Here is a 21,146-nt window from a genome sequence, read left to right as displayed (position 1 = left end):
CCCTTTTCTCTCCCCTTCATTAAGTACGGCTTCTTGACAGCCACCCTCCCACTGAGACCATTTCTGATGAGGCTTCAGTAAGCTGAAGGTCCAGATGCATCTTTCAGGTCCCGTGTTAGGTCTTTGCTGTAGTTTTCCTGTTTCTTAAAGACACAACTTTCAGATACTGTTAATTTGCTGTAGATACCTGTTTGGGCCTGATGCTTCTTTTTTGGTTTTCTTCCTCAAATTTGTTAAGGCTATCCCGCACACCAAATGCCAAGTTTCTGACATAACACCGGTTCATCCCTTGATTTAGGAGCCTTTTTTATATTTCAGTGATTAAAATATCAGTGTTAAGTGTCTTAACAAACAAAAACATTCATCTGAAAATGGTCAGATACAAAGATGGGACTGAAAATTAGTCAAAAAGCAGCCAATGTTTGATAAAGCTTCAGAAAGAACTATTGCCTAAAAGCGCTTCAAAAAATTGTTTTTAAGCCTTCTTCTTTTGTCCTAGATGTTTCTAGTTTCTGGAAAAGCAGAAACTGCTTTTTCACTTTTTCTTTTTTTTAAAGAGATACTGCAAACTATTTTTTTCATCTTATAGCTCCTTGAGAATCACCTTGTTTTTGAAAATAAAATGCTATTTTATTTTATTCCTGTCAGAATATGGGATCTTTGGCATCTTTCATAGATTCAACAAAAGAAATGTGAACAAATGATGTGTTTTGGGAAAGGGTGCTCATAGCAAAGTGCCTAAATGGTTCTTTGCTAACTTTTCTGTTATGCGGCTGTTAAGACTGCTTTAGAAAATTAGAAAATTACAAGAATGTCAGGCTCACTGGAATCAAAAGAAGGAAACAAGGTGTAGCTCAAGAGTTTTGCACATGACTGTAGTATACCGAATATTATACACTGTCTTTTGTTTTTGAAAGGCAAAACTGTTTGTCAGTCAGATACTTGTGTACAATTCTGTTTCATGTAGTGCATGTAAGCTCACTTAGGCTAGTGATGGTGGTAGTGTGTAACCTGGATTTCTGCCATGATGTCTGAGTTGTTATTTAACAAACCACTTTGTACTGTGTTTTTGCCCGGATTCTCGTATACAGACTGACCAAGAAAAGCGGCATGCAAAATAAATGATAGTCATACTGTAATGTAATGTGTTTATCCATGTGGGAACTGAGTGTAATGCAGTGTTCATTAGTTTTGTGATGTTCTCTGGAAGCATTCTCTCAGTGTGAGTTGACTGTGAAATGTGATTTTTGCTTGGAATAGATATTTCCCACACAGCGGAACAGTCAAGGGTGCTTTCTTTTTTATAGGCAGTGGTTATTTCTGTTCTGTTGGGAAACACTCAGGCATTCAAGAGGAAATATTCAGAGATGTCTCTCCCCCGCTGTCTCTACAAAAATAAATGCAATTCTTACAGTAGTGTTTTTTAAAACACAATTTAAAGCACTTCAGAGAACTGAGGACACTAGCTGAGTCATTTTTTCTGCTTCTCCCCTCCTTTACTTACCTATTTTTTACGTGCTCTCCTTAAAAGTCAGATATGACTTCAGCTGGTTTCTCTCTTTCTCCATTTACAGGTCACCACATCATGTCAAACAAATACCAGCTATGAGCCGGTGAGTATGACATGTGCATGCATGTGTTTCAGCGATCTGTGTGTGTGTCAAACAAGACCATTAAGGAAACATTTAAAACTCCTATTGACCTCTAAAATCCTTTTCATAAATTTGATGGCCCTTCCTAGAATTGTGTCAGAGCCACACACAGCTCTGTGAGGCTGTTGCTGGATGTCAGAGGGCAGAGGCTATAACTATAAAAGCTTCCTCTCATCTCATAAATGCTGTTTGTACAAGGCAAACCAACTCAAACTGTGTCCTGTAGAGGTGATAATAGCAGTTGGTCACAATCACCATGTGACTGGCAGATCAAACCTAGCCAAAGGTAGAAAAATAAATATGCAAGCACAAAGAACTATTCAGGCAATATGTCTGCCAGGAGCACTGGGACATTTCTTGGTGTCCTGATTGTTTTGTTCTGCCATGAACATGAAGATGACCTGGTATTCCACTGTAGCAAGCAGTGATAAGTTGTCAGAGTTCAGGCATGAAACTCACACACTGTCCACAGGCAATGACAAGACACGACAGGCAATGCAGTGTCTACTGTAGGGGTTTCTTTGCAGCCAGATTGACCAGAAAAATTCATGGTTTGAAAAAAAAGTTAGAGTAGAACGTGAGAAATAACAATAACAAGCTAAAGCTTGTAATACTATATTTTAAAATATATAATACTATATTTTGTATTCAAAATCAGTTTGATTAAAGATCTTGAACATACTGGTGGATTAAAAATTACAGAAACATAAAAAGTTAATTTGGTAATATCCAGTGTTGTTAATTTAGGGCAGATGTACCATAAACCTTAGATTTAATGGTCATCTGACAAATTTGTTAAGCAATGTATGTGCTGTGATTGGTGTTTTCTGGCCAGTTTTTGCAGGATGTTTAGCTGTCTCAATGACTTTTCTAAAAGATAAATATTATAACAAGTTTGTTACCTCATAACACAAAACATATACTTGTAACACTGACAATAAAACATTTAAGTCCAAGACGTGCTTGATGAATGTGCTTGATGCATTCTTTTCAAGATAATTGCAAAGCTGCCCAAAATGTTTATCTCATGTTAGTGGTTTTCTTCTTCACTGCCTCTCATGACAAGGTGTCAGTTTACTGATAACTTATCGCTACCTGTGAATGAGTGGGAGTCTGCCAAATCATTGGCACATATGTCCACCCGCATGTTTAGACATGAACAAGAAGGAAATGAAACCGGGGCTCCGCATTGTGTGGTTGTGTCACAGGGTCCTTTTAAAGAAGTTTTCTAGGCTGTCACTCCTGTTCTCTCACTATGAACTTTAAAGAAGTCCAGACGCTTTTCTTTCCAAGCTCCTTAGACTGTGATGACCTGAATGACTGAGAACCTCCATCCATCCATCCAACCATCCATTTTCTTCCGCTTATCTGGGGCCAGGTCGCAGGGGCAGCAGCCCAAGCAGAGAAGCCCAGACTTCTACCTCTCCCAGTCACCTCCTCCAGCTTGTCCGGGTGAACACCAAGACGTTATCAGGCCAGCCGAGAGATATAATCTCTCCAGCGTGTCCTCCTCCTCCTGGTGGGACATGCCCAGAAAACCTCTCCCAGCAGGTGCCCAGGAGGCATCCTTGTCAGATGCCCGAACCACCTTAACTGGCTCCTTTCAATGTGGAGGAGCAGCGGCACTACTCTGAGTGGCTGAACTTCTCACCCTATCTCTAAGAGAGAGGCTAGCCACCCCTCGGAGGAAGCCCATTTCTGCCGCTTGTATCCACGATCTCGTTCCTTCGGTCACTACTCAGAGCTCGTGACCATAGGTGAGGGTAGGGGGGTAGATCAACCGGTAAACTGAGAACTTCGCTTTTACACTCAGCTCTCTCTTCACCACAACAGACCGGTACAGCATCCACATCACTGCGGCCGCTGCACCTATCCATTTGTTGATCTCCCACTCCCTTCTCCCATCACTCATGAAGAACCCGAGATACTTAAACTCCTCCAGTGGGGCAGGAACACGTCCCTGACCCGGAGTGGGCACTCCACCCTTTTCCGGCTGAGGACCATGGCCTCAGATTTGGAGGTGCTGATTCTCATTCTCACTGCTTCACACTCGGCTGCGAACCATTCCAAGGCGAGCTGGAGGCCATCACCCGATGAAGCCAACAGAACCACATCATCTGCAAAGAGAAGAGATGAGATCCTGAGACCACCCAAGTGAAAGCCTTCCGCCACTTGGCTACACCTAGAAATTCGGTCCATGAAAATTATGAACAGAAACGCTGACAAATGGCAGCCCTGGCAAAGCCCATCACCCACCACGAACGAGTCCGACTTATTGCCGGCTATGCAGACAAAGTATCCTTGAGAGGATGAAGAGCTGATCCAGTGTTCCACGACCAGGACGAAAACCGCATTGTTCCTCCTGTATCCGAGGTTCGACTAGTGGACGAACTCTCCTCTCCAGCAACCTGGCATTGACTTTCCCAGGGAGGCTGATGAGCGTGATTCCCCTATAGTTGGAACGCACCCTCTGGTCCCCTTTCTTAAAGATGGGAACGACCACCACGGTCTGCCAACCCAGGGGTACTGCCCATGATCTCCACGCAACATTGTAGAGGCATGTAAACCAGGACAGCCCTACAACATCCAGAGCCTTCAGTAACTCTGGGCGGACCTCATCCACCCCAGGGGCTCTGCCACCAAAGAGTTGTTTAACTGCCTCAGTGACCTCACCCTCAGAGGTTGGCGGGTCATCCCCTTTGTCCCCAAACTCTGCTTCCTCCACGGAAGATATGCCAGGGGGATTAAGGAGGTCCTCGAAGTATTCCTTCCACTGCCCAGCAATTTTCTCAGTCGAAGTCATCAGCACTCCACCCGCACTATGCACCGTGCAGGTAGAGCACTGCTTTCCTCTCCTGAGTTGCCTTTGCCTGACGGTTTGCCAGAATCTCTTCGAGGCAGTCCGAAAGTTTTTTCCATGGCCTCTACGAACTCCTCCCACACCCGAGTTTTTGCTTCCGCCACCGCCCGCGCCGCGTTCCAATTGGCCTGTCGGTACCTATCAGCTGCCTCCGAAGTCCCACAGGCTAACCAAGCCCGATAGGACTCCTTCTTCAGCCTGGTGGCTCCCCTCACCTCTGGTGTCCACCATTTGGTTCGGGGATTACCACCACGACAGGCACCAACTACCTTGCGGCCGCAGCTCTGTGCAACAGCTTCAGCAATGGAGATGCTGAACATGGTCCATTTGGACTCAATGTCCCCAGTCTCCCTCGAAATGCTGTTGAAGCTCTGCCGGAGGTGTGAGTTGAAGATCTCGCGGACCTAGGCCTTTGCTAGGCATTCCCAGCACACCCTCACTGTACGTTTAGGTGCTCCAGGTCTGTCCAGTGTCCTCCCCCGCCACCTGATCCAACTCACCACCAGTTGGTATTCAGTTGACTGCTCAGCCCCTCTCTTTACCCGAGTGTTCAAAGCATATGGCCTCAGGTCTGGTGATATGATTACAAAATCGATCATCGACCTGTGGCCTAGAGTGTCCTAGTGCCATGTTCACTTATAGACACTCTTATATTCGAACATGGTGTTTGTTATGGCCAAACTGTGGTTTGCACAGAAGTCCAATAAGAAAACACCGTTCGGATTCAGCTCCGCCCCTCCAGGTCTCGCTGTCATTGTCCATGTGAGCATGTCCAGTAGGACAACAGAGTCCCCAGGAGGAGCACCCTCCAGTACCCCACCCAGGGACTCCAAGAAGGCTGGGTACTCTGAACTGCCACTCGGCGCATAAGCGCAGACAATGTTCAGGACCCATTCCTTGACCCGGAGGCGAAGGAAGCAAACCATCTCATCCACTGGGAGAAACCCCAACATACAGGCAGCAAGCCGAGGGGATACCAAGATACCCACCCCAGCCCGCCGCCTCTCACCAGGGGCAACTCCAGACTGAGACAGAGTCCAGCCCCCTCTAGTATGCTGGTTCCAGAGCCCAAACCATATGTTGAGGTGAGCCCGACTATATCTAGCCGGTACCTCTCAACCTCACGCACTAACTCAGGCTCCTTCCCCACCAGAGAGGTGACATTCCATGTCCCGATTGCTAGTCTTGGTAGCCAGAGATCAGTCCACCTGGATGACTGAGAACCATCACAGACTTATATTCTCTCACTATCCCCTTATCCAGCTTTACGTCAATCATCTTGCTTAATACAAGAAGAAAGTATAAGGATTGCAGTCAAGGGGGTGGCTTTTACACACAGACTTTGTCAAAAGCATCCACACATCCTGTGGTGCTTTCAGTAATTTGGTATGAGCTATGCAGATGCTGCCACACTGAGCAGAAGAGGAACGATAGAAAGCCTCAGTGAAAATCATTATTCCCTTTTCCGTTAAGGCTTTCTGTTTTAGAGGATAAAATGGGATTTATGCACTGCGACAACGAGACTTGAGCCATTTTCATTTTAATGAGCTTGAAATTGGAGTTTTCATTCATTTCCACAAAGAATGCTTGCTCAGCAAATGTTAGGTCATGATTAGAAAACCAGGAGAAATACCAATTTGATCATTTCCCTGATTTGTAGTGAGTATTTAATGAACTCAAATATGAAAGGGATCAGTTGGTCCTGTTTTATATTTTTATGATTAAACCACCAATAGTTTGACCAAATTAGGAAGATTCCAGGCTACAATAACTACTTTTCACTTATTTACTTTGGGCTTTGGTCATTTAAAATCACTGCTGCAGCTTGTTAAACAGTCCTTCGGATTTGTTTACAAAGCTCACAGCAACCTAAGACCCTGTACTTAACTCAGTTAAGAGATTTTCCTTAAAACATGGATCAAGCTCTGTATCTCTGTGCCTCTAATTACATACTTTCTTTTTCTTTCCTTCTTTCTCCATCTCTACCTTGTTCAGGGACAGACATGCACAATTTAAGAAACTGATTTGAAATTTTAACTCTTTATATACCTTTAAATGTAAACACTGTAAAAACTCACAAAAGGTCATGAAATTAGTCAGCAGAGACTTCATGCAATAGGATTTAATTGAAAAGTATGACAAGGAAAACTGGATCCAAACATATATCTGTATTTAGTTTGTCTCAGTTGTTAGTTTGGTCAACCCTAAACACCCAAATACCCTAAAATAAGGAAATTTGAACTGGCATCAAAATCTGAAGTAACCTCAAAACAACATTTTTTTAAAAAACGTGACTGATAGTAGATTTTTTGGAGCTAATACTGATGCTAATACTATGTTTTTGCTATACTGAACAGAGAAAATTAAGTATTCATTGTTTATGGACTTCCCAACAGTGTTCTAACTTAATATTTAGTTGTCAACTTACCGTGAAGATGCCGATTATCTCCACTCCACCAACTGTTAAGTTGTGATGCTACTCTGCTTCGTGTGCTACAGACTCTCCTGAGAGTTCTGTAATCAAAGGACTTACTGCGCTTTGCATAATAAACTATAGGATGATGCCATTGCTCAATCACCAAAAACATATTTGTTATGCTTTATGCTCCATACAACAGAAAATATTTGGGCAATATTTATGCTAATATGACTATATCTTTGATAGGAAAATGTTGGCTGATTATATAGAGAAATGGAAATGTTATGGTTTTTGTATTTTCACAAAAAATTAAAAACAAAAGAAGGAATAGTTACTCTTTGTGCTTTCAACAGCTGCTGCAATTTACTTTACATTTGTTGCCTATCTTTTTGCTTTCTTGAAGGGTAAAACATACCTTAAAGCCAAATAATCCTATAGCATCTGCTAGTTGGGGTCATTGTTCAAAAAAGTAATATATTAATGTAAAATGTAAACATTGCTTGTTACTTCTTGGTTCTTAAAAGTATAAGAGAACGTTAATTAGCAATTTGTTACGCTACACTTTATGTTACGCTTATGGTACTCTGTAACAGGATCTGTCTTAATGATGACACACAAAAACAACAATAAAAAGCTGTGAATAAACATGAACAGATAGAAATAAAGGCTACAAGCCCGCCTGCCTTTGTTACCTGTTGAAGATCAGGCTCTGACTGCTGGGCTGGAGTCTGCATACACTCAGCTGAATTGAATTTAATACAGTAATGCATTACATTACTGTATTACTGGCAAATGTAATGTTGCATTACATTGGAACATGTTACGACTGAAACCTACACACACGGAGTGAGTCTGGTAGGTGACTGTCACCCAGGCAATAAGTGAGAGCGGGACATCCAGCAAGGAAACCTGGTTCTCACATTTCCTTCTCATCTTTTTTTCTCACCATGTTGTTTCTTCCTTCATGTGAAAGAAACAATGATTAACCCGCTGACTCTGTCTCACTTTTCTCTCCAGCCTCCCACTCCTCAGCTGCCATTAAAGCATGTAGATACACCGGTAAGTAACACTTCTTCTGCGTAAGTGTAATGCCAAGAAGACATGCTTTAAAAGATGTTCATTCATAAAAGCTGCTATTGTTATTGCAACAAGACGCTGGAATAACAATCCTCAAGTACATTACTGTATGAAGCAAAACATACACAGACACCTGGATAGATACAGCTATGTACTTTTGTTTCTCAAAGTTCGTGCAAGACCCCTCAGTTCCTGCAATTACAGAAATAGCGCAGTTCCATGTATGTTGCACCACATGCATGGAACTGAGGTCTGTAGAGAAATGGTTTCCCCAATTCAGTGTTGAAGTACTTGAATCACTTTCACAATCCTATATAACACAAACATAAGCCAAACCTTACTGTCAATTATCACAAGCCAGCCTCAGCTATTGTGGCTGAAAGGGAGCAGTCTAACCAGGTTTCATATAATTATGGAAAACCTTCACAGAATAGCGGAGGAGCCGAGTAATGCCAATGGCTAAGGTTGTAATTTGAGGCGTCCACATACAGTTTCTGAAAAAATCCAATTATTAAGAAGCAAAATATGTAATAACGATGACTCAGCAGTGACTGAAATATGCTGTGCTTTGAATTGTATGTTTTGAAATAGAGAAACATGTGCAGCAACCTACTGTAGAAACAAATGCTAACTACAGACAATATACAGTGCAAACTGCACACATGAGCTCTGATATTTGCATTAAGGCATGTAAAATTACTTATTACTAAATTAAACCAACTAAGCAGAGTCTCCATCAAGTTGTATATTTATTAGCTTTGAATCAATAATTTAATCAGGGAATAATTCTGTTAAGCCTTGATCTCAAACATGGTTCACTTTAAATCTTACAAACTGCAAAAGGTGGTAGCACCATCCACTACATAACAGCTATCCATATAGAACTCAGTTTACAGTCCCTTAAAGACTGGTACATATTTTTCCAATGGATAATAGACTGCATATGTTCAGATGTTCAGGTTAGCTGAGGTGTCTGTTCTGTGCCACTGTAAATGAATATGTGGTACATACCTGAAATTTAAAAAAATAGTAAGCTGTAGAGACATATGTTTCTGCCAGTCCACTGCAAATTTTGTCTTATTTGTGCCAGAAATCAATGCCAAGTCCTGGCTAGAGACTAGGCATGCTTGTTCTGTCTGACATTGCTAACACTGGAGAGTGTAGGCATAGGTGGTGGGGACCCAAGAAAGGAAGAGCAAAAAAAACAAAACAAAGAAAGAACAGAGAAGAACACTACCAATGTAAAACAAAAACTGCTATTTAATGCAAACCAATCCAAAGGTCGCAATTAATTCTTTTTGACTAAAACGGTTCCTTTGTCTTCGTCTCCTTTTTCATAAGACCAGAAGAATTTTGTATTTCAAAAGATAAAAGCAGAATTCTTACATCCTTGTTTTTCCTCCTCTCTTTTTTGTGTGTCTTAATGAGTCGATGTCTACATCCAATGTCCCCTGAATGTTTAGATCAGAAGCAGAAATAAGGAGATGACTCAGAGTGGGATTATTAACACAGATCGGCATGTACACACCAGCTTATATAGAGATTTATCCACAGTTTGTGTCTTGGAAGATAGAATGGAAGATGATTTTGTCTAATGTGCTATATGCAAAGAACAAACAAACAAACTAAAACAGACTAAAGCACAAAAACACCCCCAAAAAATGAGAAACAATGACCAGACACATTTTATCTTGCTAGCTAGCTTATACAATGCACTTAGTGTCCTCCTATTGCTGTCCAGGAAGTATGATTGAAACACATCCAGAGGTACACAGCTTTAGTTTATCAAGAGCATTCTTTAGTTAGCTTTTTGCATTTGTTGTTAGCTACCAATCTAAGCAAACATAAGGCTAAAGTAAACAGCACATTGCGCTAGCTAGCAACAAATTAAAGTGTGTATTTAGCCACAAGTACTTAACTGCATGCAGAAATTTAGTGTTTAGCACATCCTGAGGATGAAGTTGGTTATGTCTCAGTGTTTTGAGCAGATTTTATGGATGTTTTAGAGTGCTTTTTTATTGTGAAATTAGGCTAGTGTTGGAAACCATTCCAACAGCTATGAATTGCAGCTAACTACAGCTTGTCAAACACAATAAAACAAGCTGCAAACATGTGAAAACCTCCTCCTCCTCTTATTGTTCAATGTTTATTAATCAGCGATACTTTTTAATATTTTTAACATCATTCTATCAAAATCTTTTTTTTAATAAATATTTTAGCGCTGCATTTAGAAGTGTAAGTTATATTCATCCTGTTTAGTTAAATGCAAGCCATGTATTGCGGCTTCATAGAAATGTCATCTTCTTGTGTAAACAAGCAAGCAACTGAGATTGTGAGGAAATACAGGCATACTGATGAGAAACACCAGCACTAAAAATACAAAGACAGAGGCTACTAATTGTCTTGACTATGGTCTTGTTAATCTTTTTAAATTGTAACTATAAAAAGTTGTCACAAACAGTTTGACAGTGGCATACTGGTATTTGGGACTAAACATATACTGTCCCTTCCAGACATTTCCAATAAAAATTGTGTTGTATCGTCAGCTGAATTTGTGATCCTAATGTACCAATCATGCCTTTTGTTTAACCAGTAAGATTTCTGTTGTGGTTGTCATGTATTTTTATAGCATTCCCTGTGTTATCCTATTGTATCAAGTTGCCTTTTATATATTTCACAGATATAGTGTTATGCTTATTGGTTAATATGTTGAGGAGTTGTCATGGTATCCTCTTCTCTCTGTACTTAAATTCTGGAGTCATCATTTATGAGGTTTTCCGTGTATGTGTGCATCTGCGGTGTGTGGACCAACGTGCAGATGGAATATTTATTTGGTTAGTCCATGCAGGATACATGCATTGTGGTTTTGACTCAAAATGCACCATTGTGATTATAACAGAGTCAGTGTGGGGCCTACTGAGGGTCATCCAACGGTATAATGGGAATTTTTGAAATCAGTATTTAGCATGGAAGAGTGGATGCACAGATGTAAGCTCTACCTAGAGAAAAATCAAACATAATTCTAACAGACAGAAAATGTTGTAAGGGGCGATCATGGCCCAAGAGTTGGGAGTTGTAATCGGAAGGTTGCCGGTTCGAGCCCTGGCTTGGACAGTCTCGGTCGTTGTGTCCTTGGGCAAGACACTTCACCCGTTGCCTCCTGGTGGTGGTCAGAGGGCCTGGTGGTGCCAGTGTCCGGCAGCCTCGCCTCTGTCAGTGCGCCCCAGGGTGGCTGTGGCTACAATGTAGCTTGCCATCATCAGTGTGTGAATGTGTGTGTCAATGGGTGGATGACTGGATGTGTAAAGCGCTTTGGAGTCCTTAGGGACTAGAAAAGCACTATACAAATACAGGCCATTTACCATTTTATTTTTATTCCACACTTTATGTAACCTGTTATTCCATGCTGCTGACCATATTCTTAAGGGTAGTTAGGAACAAACGTTTACAGGACCCAGACACCACACAAGCATATGGGATGGTGAAAGATATGAGCCAAGAGAAGCTGGAGGGGAGAGAGAGGCAGTCAGATATAATGAGAGATAATAAGACCAAGGGAGGAGTAGTTCCAGAGAACAGAAAGTGGGTGGGAGGGAGGAAGAAAGATAGAGAAAGTAGGGAGAAGACAGCTGAGAAGGAACGAAGAAAAGGAAGATGCATCATGATATATTACATAATCGCTGATCAGGCTCGGCACAAATGGAAGGGACTCTAACATCTTGACCATGAGGATGTTGGAGAGAATGAATGATTAAGCTTTGACCACCTGGATAATGAGTTGAAATCCCAAAAAAGAATGAGATGTACAACACCAAATTTTGCTTGGATTCTTTCAATTTTATCAAAAAGCCTGGTATTTGCAGCTTTATCGTTGCTTAGAAACAGAGAGCAGTGGGTCCTCGCCATGCCTTTGGTCAGCACCATTCGAATGCATTTTGCCAACCTGCTTTCTGGCTGGAGGTGTAGTACTGGATTCCAATTTGGCAAGGTAGGCCACTCCCATGGAATAAAGGTTTTTTTTTTATTTATGATTAAAAGTTGTAAAATAGCTAAACTTAAATTTCTTAGTGCCTTTTAACCTATATGTACTGCATTCAGTCTTCTCCCACTATTTCTCTATGAGATACGTATATTGTAAATATAAAAATCTTTCTAAAATATTTTTAAACTGAGAGAAAAATAATTTATTTGTGATAATAAGATAAGTAGTAGTCTGTGGTAAAACGACAAGACAAGCTCAACCATTAAAATTATTTAAAAACTGGAGACGAACTAAAAAAGGAATTTGTCGGAAATGTTAACGTTTAACAAATTAATGGCTAAGCATTAGAAAATTGAAAACAAAATACATTAATTACAAAATACATTAACTATTTATGTATTTTTAAATATATAAAAAATGTACAGTGTATAAATATCTAATATATAAAGAATCTAAATATACACAGACACAGGTGTGAATAAACAATTGGCCTATCATGGGTAGGAAACCAGAAGGCCAGAAGTAAAACAAACAAACAAAAAACTGGGTTACAGAGTATATAAAATAAAATAAAATAAAACAAAGTAACCAAAAGTCAGTGTCTTACAAAAAAACTTCACGTCATCACAAACATGATGAATGAATTGGTATAGCAAGACAAAAGTACATATACGCATTTAAAAGTTCTTAACTTACAGTAAAAACAAACTTGTTAGCATATCTGCAATTAAACTGAAGATCCTGACTGAAGAGACTGAAACAAAAGCAATTAAAAGATTAGAACATTAAATGAAAATTAGTACATGTGAAAATTAGACTATTACTAGATTAAACTGCATGTTAATAATACAGATTAATACTCCATTCCAGATGCCTCGAAACTAGGATGTCAGAACTTGGGAGTGACATCTCTTCTGAGTTCTTGCATGTTCCAAGAAAAGTGATTATATGTGATTTTTTGCACTTGAAAGAACACATTTATAGATCTCATTACTGTTGCGCTTATTTAGTGAGCCAGAAATGCAGAACAGATTAAAAGTTTAGTTCTACTACAGTTTACAGTCAGTGCCACCATCTTGGATTGCTAACTCAAGGTATGCTAGTCTACTTCGACTGTCCAAATGGGAAATCTGAGTGAAGGGGGTCTTCCGCAAAAAATGTGCAATTAGGGACTCAATTGCAATTTGGAACTTATGATTTCTTACTTAGTCAAGAACACACCATAACAGCTGAAAGAATAAGACAGAGAAACATTTAGAATTGCCCAGATGCCGAGCTGCTAAATGGAATAGTGTGTAAAAATCATGGATGAATGTTTCAAATTGGAAGTTATGGAATAGTAAAACAGATTAAAAAAGCTGAACTCAACACATTTAAACATAAAAGGTGTTTAAGAAAAGCCTTTTTTTCAGTCTATTGGCGCTTAGGAAACACTTGGATAGAAAAACGTTGGGAACCACTCTTCTCCTTTATATTCATAGTAGAAGCAAGATTGAGTCAAAACACATTGCATTGGTCATGCAGTGGCCGTGGCTTGTGTTTTTAATAGTGAACGTCAATAGAGAGCTTGGGTACAGATGTAAGTGTGAGGTAGATGCAAAACCCGGTGTCAACGGGCAAACAGTGAACGTTAAATCTCAGAGACGTTTACCCCACTTTACATGCAGATTGACTTTCATTTATGTATCTATGTTGCTGCAGGCTAACAGATTGTCCCTGTGATGTGACATATAACATCGAAACACTTGTGAAGCCTTGTGTGAACAGGCTGTTTCATTTTGCAAACACCATCGTCCGTGGTGCGTTTAGCATCTGGTTCCTGTCAGATCACTTAGAATTATGTGACCATTTTGGCTCATTGGGGTGGGGGTTGCACTAGCTTTTTCTAGGAGAAGCCACTCGCAAGCAGTAAGAAGAGCCATGGGAGCTCCGTGTTTAACCTTGAGACACTTCTTGCCAACATCACTTATTTAACCTCTTCAGCGGTGAAGCCGAGCGCTCACTCTTTATGACGATGTGGTGGGAAAAGTAAAGTATGTCACAGATGATGTCCGCGGAGATTAATTCAGCAGTCGTTTTGTCTTTTTAGATGGCTTCATCTTCCTGACTCACACAGAGTTATCCCCTCAGCCGACAGGCAGTAAGAGGAAGAGCCAACTCTAGCATCTATTATGCAGCAATTCCTCGACAGTAAAGCATATTTAGTAACATTTTCCATCTGCAGCCCTGTCACAGTGAAACAACCTGTTCTCACTCTTCCCTTTGTAAATATCTGGGTAAAGGACACGATAATTAATTGTGTGCTCGAGTCTTGACAAGACCCCAGTTCAGGATGATTTTCTGTTAAAACAACTCCAATACTTGTTTTTTTTTTTTTTTTTTTTTTTTACACCTCTTGTACTTTTTCGTTATTTTTTGTCTTCTTTCTGTTGCTCGGTTCCTTTTGTCAAGCGTCTTGGTTGAATGCCTTCTTTTGTCAGCTGCTTCTTTTACTTTTCATCATTCTGTTTCAGCTGATTCTTCTCTCTCCATCTTTTCATAGCAGTTTCAGTTTTGTGTCTGTGATCTGACTTTTCCCTAATAGCTTATGTCAGACTGTAATTCAATAAAATCATCATGACTACCAGATGGAGTTTGCTTATGAATCATTTTTCTCCCTCTGTCTCCCACCATCTGCCTGTGTGTGTCTGTGTGTATGTGCTCACCAGGGATCTGCGAGGTCCTGCAAGAGCGTGGAGATAAGGCGAAAGCAGTCGCGGTAAGAAAGCACCATCACACAGCCATGTTGTATTGTTGTTCACACTGCTTTCATTAGGAGAAATAAGGGCTCCATAAGTGGAACAAATTTAATCTATTTTTTCTACAATCTAAACAGCATGACTTCTAAGATTACCAAATTATTGTTTAGTCTTTAATAAGCTCTTTAAGTCATTACAGTCCTTGATTATTATTAATGAAGATTAGAAACTGATTGTTTGTGCTGGGTGTGTAGGAATGTAAATTTTCACTCCATATTCTCCGCTGTTTGTCATTCTTGAAGCATGGCTGTTTCTCATGCAGGGCTTTACCGTATGTCTGCTGACCAAAAACAAAACAGAACAAAAAAACCCAAAAAACTGCGCTGTTTGGCTGGTGAAATAGGTTGCGTAATATTGGAAGAGGTCATGTCAACAGTCACAGAAGGACTGTAAATCTTTTCCTTTCCAAGAAATATAAGAGTGAGCTGCAGGAGTTTACATGTGATGAAGTGGATGTTTGTGATAAACTCTGTTGGCTAATCCCAGAGAGAAATCAGAGAGTTCAAGAAACGTTCTCACAGCAGCCGCAATCCTGCACTAGAATAGAACTGGAAAACTTATGATTAGTGCTGATAAGGTTAAAAGGTCAAAGCATCCTTTACAAGATGTGTCCTTCTAAATTGAGTTGCCTCTTAAAAATTTCTGGCAACTATACAGTAACTATGTTGAAAAGTACCAGTATATTTTATTAATTTATATTTGTATTTATCATAATGAGATGTAATAAAGATGGTCTTTTTCCCAAACACAACAAAAATTTAATTTTACAGCAAGTCAGAAACTGCATGAAAATGAGAGGCTGGGGTGGAGATGGTTGCAAAGCGGTTTGCACAGGCAGCTATAACTGTAGATAGACTAAAATAATTACGTACAGTGTGCTATGTAAAGCTTGGCTGATATTAGCTGTTTGCCGATGTACTGGTTTTGGCATTTACTGTGTCTACTGTGTACAAGCAGATTTCCTATTGGCAACAGAGTGACTTAAACTTCACTCTCGCCATAGTATGGACAACTACACATATTAAATATTAGAGAACACGGATATGTTTTGTATGTTTCAAATGGAAGAAAATTGTCTGATGTTTGTGATTTCTCAATTATAAAATATTGGTATCATTCTTAAAAACCCTTTACTGGTTGGGGGTCTAAGCCTGTATGACACTATATGACATGTGACAAACTCAGTAGGGTTTGCAAATGAATATTGCAAACTGAGCTTAACTCTGTGGACTCTGTGATTGAACTCTGATCAGTGCAGATCTATATACAATAGAGTTGACCATTCCCTTTGAAATCACAGCTTATGTTGCTTCGAAAAGAACTTGTTGCCAATCAAACATGTGAAATGGTGCTGTGATGTAAAATCTGCCACTGGCAAGCTTCAAGACCTTCTGCACCTTCTACCTCTGCAGGAGTCAGAGTGTGGTTCAGGCCATGGAGGAGAGCTATGAGGTCGACCTGGTCTACATCACAGAGAGAATCATCTCTGTCTCTTTTCCCGCTGGGGCCGAGGAGCAAAGCTACAACACCAACCTCAAAGAGGTGGCGACAATGCTGCGGTCAAAACATGGCGAGCACTATCTGGTAAGAAATACCCTCAGCTGAAACTGGAGCACAGGACTGTATTGACACTTTTGTTTGCTGTTCGTCAGGTTTTTTGGAAGATGGTTACAGTATATCCTTGAAAACAAAAAACAAAGATTTTCTAAAATGCATCACATGTCCATCAGTTGCTTTGATATACTCTCTTCCTGATTTCAGGTGCTCAACCTGAGCGAAGGACAGAGCGACTTAACAAAGTTAAACCATAAGGTACAAACACGACATATACTGTATATTCATGGTTAGGAAGAACAAATTTCGAAAGCGAAAGCTCATTTGACATAATCATCATTGATAATCATTCACAGGTTCTTGAGTTTGGCTGGCCGGACCACCATGCGCCAGCACTGGATAAGATCTGCAGCATGTGCAAGGCCATTGACACGTGGCTCAATGGAGACACACGCAATGTGGTGGTACTGCACAATAAGGTAAGGCAGAAAAACAAAGTGTAAAAACATCTGTTATAATGCGGCGGTCATGTGCTGGAACATTTATTGGCTGGGCATAGAGATTGTTTCCCTCTAAATATGGAAATGTGATTATTTTTTTCATTGCTGATCTCATAAAATCAACATAATTTGTAGTTATTCAGTTTCATAGCTCGACATAAAACATATCACTGTGAAGTCACACATTGAGCTATGGACTACTGTTTTAAGCTCATCTAGCTGAAGGACCAATGACCTTATGCCGTGGTGAAACGTCCCCACTGTGAATTGAAGTGAACATGTGAATTTAATCAAAATAATTCACCGCGATCACATAATTGGGTTTCACCCAAAACTGTTATCAAGGCAGTGGCTTATGAGCTGGATGAGCTACTGTATCACCGGTGTTCTTATTACGTATTCTGGTTGTCACTGTTTTTAAGGTAATCAGAAGTGAGCATAATTGGTCTAGAGCGCTAACACTTGGCTAGCTTTGGATAACTCTGGCTTGCTTGGTTAGCAAGCTTAGACTTTAGAGATACACAAGGATATCTTATGTATTAAAACTTCTCCAAAAGGTAAAATTCCACAAAAACAATTCGGAGTTTCAGTTTACTTTTTCAGCTTTGATAGGCCAGTCATTCAAAGTATTAAAATTTAAAGTGGTCACCACCAGTAAAGATGTTACAAAAGGCAAAATTTGCATTAATTTAGCATTAAATTCTGGTAGTCATTTTAACTATGGCTGGTAACATGGGCATGTACGGGAATTGGCTGCTTGTGAAACGAGCCGAAAGTTATGCAATGAATCCTCTGTTGTTTCAGAGTATTTGCACATGGTATCCAGATAAAGCAGGACAAGCAACAAAGTTTATGCTCGAATTGAGCCGACTGCTTTAACCAAGCAGAATGATTAAACATTATTATTTATATATAGCTCCAACTTTTGGGTTTCAATTACACGTGAAAATGCTTGAAGACCAATTTATTACCATCGAAGGGGGATTTGTTTCTGCTCTGTTTCTTGATCATTAATTCAATGATCCTTTTGGAATCTTCCCTAATTCCCATCAATTTTCCTGTTACGCATCTTGACTCTGTAAATCATTTAAACAAGCCCTGTTTTGTGTTTCTTTCACAGGGGAACCGAGGTCGAACGGGTGTTGTGGTGGCTGCTTACATGCATTACAGCAACATATCTGCAAGGTATCAAACATGTCATGATCAGACACAGCCTAAAACGTGTTAAAATGTAGTGTTACATATTAGATTGCGTTGGTGTTTGAGTTTAAACAGAGGTGAACATTTTAGGCTGTCAGCACTGAAAAAGTTTGATCTACGTGCTTTGATCCTTTAAATCTCCTCGTCGAAGGGTTATGTAAGGACAGGAGCAACAATCCATCACGGGTAGACCTTGAAGTTTGGGACTTCAGCAGCCTTGAAAATTAAACAACGATGTGATTATAACAGCTAAACACTCGACTCTGGCCAGCTCATTTTTCTGGCTCTGTGAGAAGAAACGCTCTGAAAATGTCATCATTCTTTAATGCTACCAGATGTTAATAGGTGGGAGGGTTCCTGGGGGAATGAAAGCTGCTTCATCAATGATGAATGCTGGGGGGTATTTCTAAATCTCAGCAGGTTTTCCAAAATAAAGGCTGTTCTCCTTGTTGTTTTGTAATCTTCAAAATGTTCGGTGGTGAAGGATAACATCACTTACCCAGTTCTTGTGTCTCTAAGTGCTGACCAGGCACTGGACAGGTTTGCAATGAGGCGCTTCTATGAAGACAAAGCACTTCCTGTGGGTCAGCCATCACAGAGGAGGTAAGTTATTACCTCACTTCCTATTGACATCTGCTATGAGGTGAACTAGTCTGAACACTGTAGCACTTTGCCCACTACTTTCCAAATTTGATTTGTTAAGCAACTGTAACAACAATTTCATAAACCATATTAAGGAGTAGCTCTTTAAGGACTCTAGCAGCCCATTTAATACTGATGCTAAGGCTCTGAAGGGTTAGTAGAGGATTTAACACTTCTTAGTAATTTTACACAGTTCTACTGTACTTGAGCACTCATAACACTTTATACAACATGTCTCATTAACCACAGCATTTAGGTCAAATGCTTTCACACATTCACACTCCAATGAACGATCAGAGAGCAACTTAGGATTAGGACCCTTTCCTAAGGATGCTTTGAAGTGGCCAAGGGTTGAAACACTAACTTTCCGATTAGTAGAGTAATATATCCATGTTTGATGGTTTTGTCAAAATTAACAGAATTATGACCATCAGATTCAAATTCAATAAGAATGCCAATAAGAAACTAGTTACCTGTATCTAAAAATAGTGCAATTGCAAAACTCAACTCCAGCAGACAAGGCTATAGCTACAGCCCTGAAACTGAGATTTGATTTTTGGATTTTGTTTTTGAAAAAAAGGGAAGAAAATGTCTCAGCTCCATGCTTTTAATAGTGAGTGTGTTAACTTAATCTCTCCCATTTAGACTTAGAAAAATTCTACAGAGCAAATTCTTTCTATTTTTTTTCCGTTTATCACCAATTTTGTTTTAATTAGGGTAATTAAGAGGAAACAGCACCAAGAGAGGCCATCTATCTTGTCTTGTCTGTCTGAGGAATTCCACTGGTGTCTCCGGGGAGGCTGCAACGCTTGCTGACAGTACATTCTTGTCTTTCAAGCATATCACAGCATATTTTCCGTGACTTCATCTACACTTTTTTGCAATACAGTGGTATAACTCCAAACCAGAGCCAGTCAAACCAATCAAGAACGGTTAAAAAACATTTGAGCAATTTATTTTTTTGTTGTACTTTTCACTCAAGGGACACTGTCTTCTTGTTCTCTAAGTCATAAATCTGCTCCTTTTACATTATTAGCTGCCTTTGCATATTAGGCAGGGAGGTTGCTAAAAGGCTTGACCCCTCTCAGTTTCCCTTCTTCACATGAGAAGATTGGTGTCTTGATCTGGGATTTTCAGAAAGGATGAGCAGGAAAAAGGTTATGGGGGATATGCGAAGGAACACAGGAAACACCAGGGGACTTAACACCACTTCATTTAAGCTTGTGAATTAGTCAGCCAGTCATTCTTTAACAGGTCTATAGGCTTGCCCTCTGCCCCGCTGCTATTTCCTGCTTTGGATATAATTATCTCTGCCCCCAGAGACTGGCAGCATTATGGTCTGGAATGTGTGACATTAACATCAAGAGTGGGAGATGTTCTCAGGCCGCCGCTTCCACGAAAGCCAGTAAAAGGCAGGATTAAAGGTGTTACGTGTAGTATTTTAGTGTCATTAAATGATTAGTGTGAAAATAGTAGTATGCAGCAGAAAGCACAGTGAACATTTGTGTAGAGGATTGGAAGTGTTCTGATTTAATTTATGGGACAAAACATCATTAACCTGTTTTATGTGCTTTTCTAGTTGCTCACAAAGAACTTGAACAGAAATCACAGGAATAAGGATCACAGTACAGTGAAGTGATGGCATTAGCAGAACCCCACATACCCCAGCTTTATTCTACTCCTGTAACTTTAAAATTGGAAATCTGTCTGGCTAAAAATATAGACTCACTGGTCACTTTGTTAGGTATAACTCACTAGTACCTTCAGTTTTTCTTCATGGCATAGAGTTAACAAGGTGCTGAAAACACTTCTCAAAAGATTTTCGCCCAAATTGATATGACAGCATCAAACAGTTGCTGCAGATTTATTGGCTGAACATCCATGATGTGAATCTCACATCCCAGAGGTGGTCTGTTGGATTGAGATCTGGTGACTGTAGAGTTCATTTGAGAAGAGTGAACTCACTGTTAGGTTCATGAGTTTTGTGACATGCTGTGTTATCCTGCTGGAAGCAGAAATCAGAAGATGGTACACTGTGGTCATAAAGGGATGTACATGGTCAGCAACAATACTGACCATGTCAATACTGACTGTGGTGTTTGAACAATGCTCCCGTGGTACTAAAGACCGCAAAGTGTGCTGAGAAAATATCCTCCACACCATTACACCACCAGAAGCCTGAACCATTGATACCAACCAGGATGGATCCACGCTTTTATGTTGTTTACATGACCCTACCAACCAAATTTAGATAAGCATGTCTGGCACCAACAACCGTGTTCAAAGTCACTTAAATGATCTTTCTTCCTCATTCTGATGCTTAGAAGTTCAGCAAGTCATCGTATCTAAGGCTACGTTCACACTGCAGGCGAAAGCGCATCAAATCCGATTTTTTTGACCCTATGCGACCCATATCCGATCATGGTATGACAGTGTGAACGGCACACTGATATTTGATATTT

The 21,146-nt window shown here is 40.2% G+C and overlaps 1 protein-coding gene across 7 annotated transcripts in view; it reads left to right on the top strand.

Moving 5' to 3' along the window:
* tns1a (tensin 1a) overlaps positions 1-21,146 on the top strand; it is a 120,449-nt gene that overhangs the window by 60,364 nt on the left and 38,939 nt on the right. For all 7 annotated transcript variants that reach the window (XM_035911818.2, XM_087836020.1, XM_087836021.1 and 4 more), the window contains 8 exons: positions 1,575-1,613; positions 7,949-7,990; positions 14,699-14,748; positions 16,201-16,372; positions 16,550-16,600; positions 16,699-16,821; positions 17,963-18,027; positions 18,562-18,645. In XM_035911818.2, the coding sequence (XP_035767711.2) occupies positions 1,575-1,613; positions 7,949-7,990; positions 14,699-14,748; positions 16,201-16,372; positions 16,550-16,600; positions 16,699-16,821; positions 17,963-18,027; positions 18,562-18,645 (626 nt within the window). The remainder of the gene's footprint in view (positions 1-1,574; positions 1,614-7,948; positions 7,991-14,698; positions 14,749-16,200; positions 16,373-16,549; positions 16,601-16,698; positions 16,822-17,962; positions 18,028-18,561; positions 18,646-21,146) is intronic.

This window comes from Neolamprologus brichardi, chromosome 23 (assembly GCF_056152115.1).
Source record: "Neolamprologus brichardi isolate AB-2024 chromosome 23, ASM5615211v1, whole genome shotgun sequence".
NCBI lineage: Eukaryota > Metazoa > Chordata > Actinopteri > Cichliformes > Cichlidae > Neolamprologus > Neolamprologus brichardi.
The sequence above is the reverse complement of the archived record's forward strand: the minus strand, read 5'-3'. Positions and strand labels throughout refer to the sequence as shown.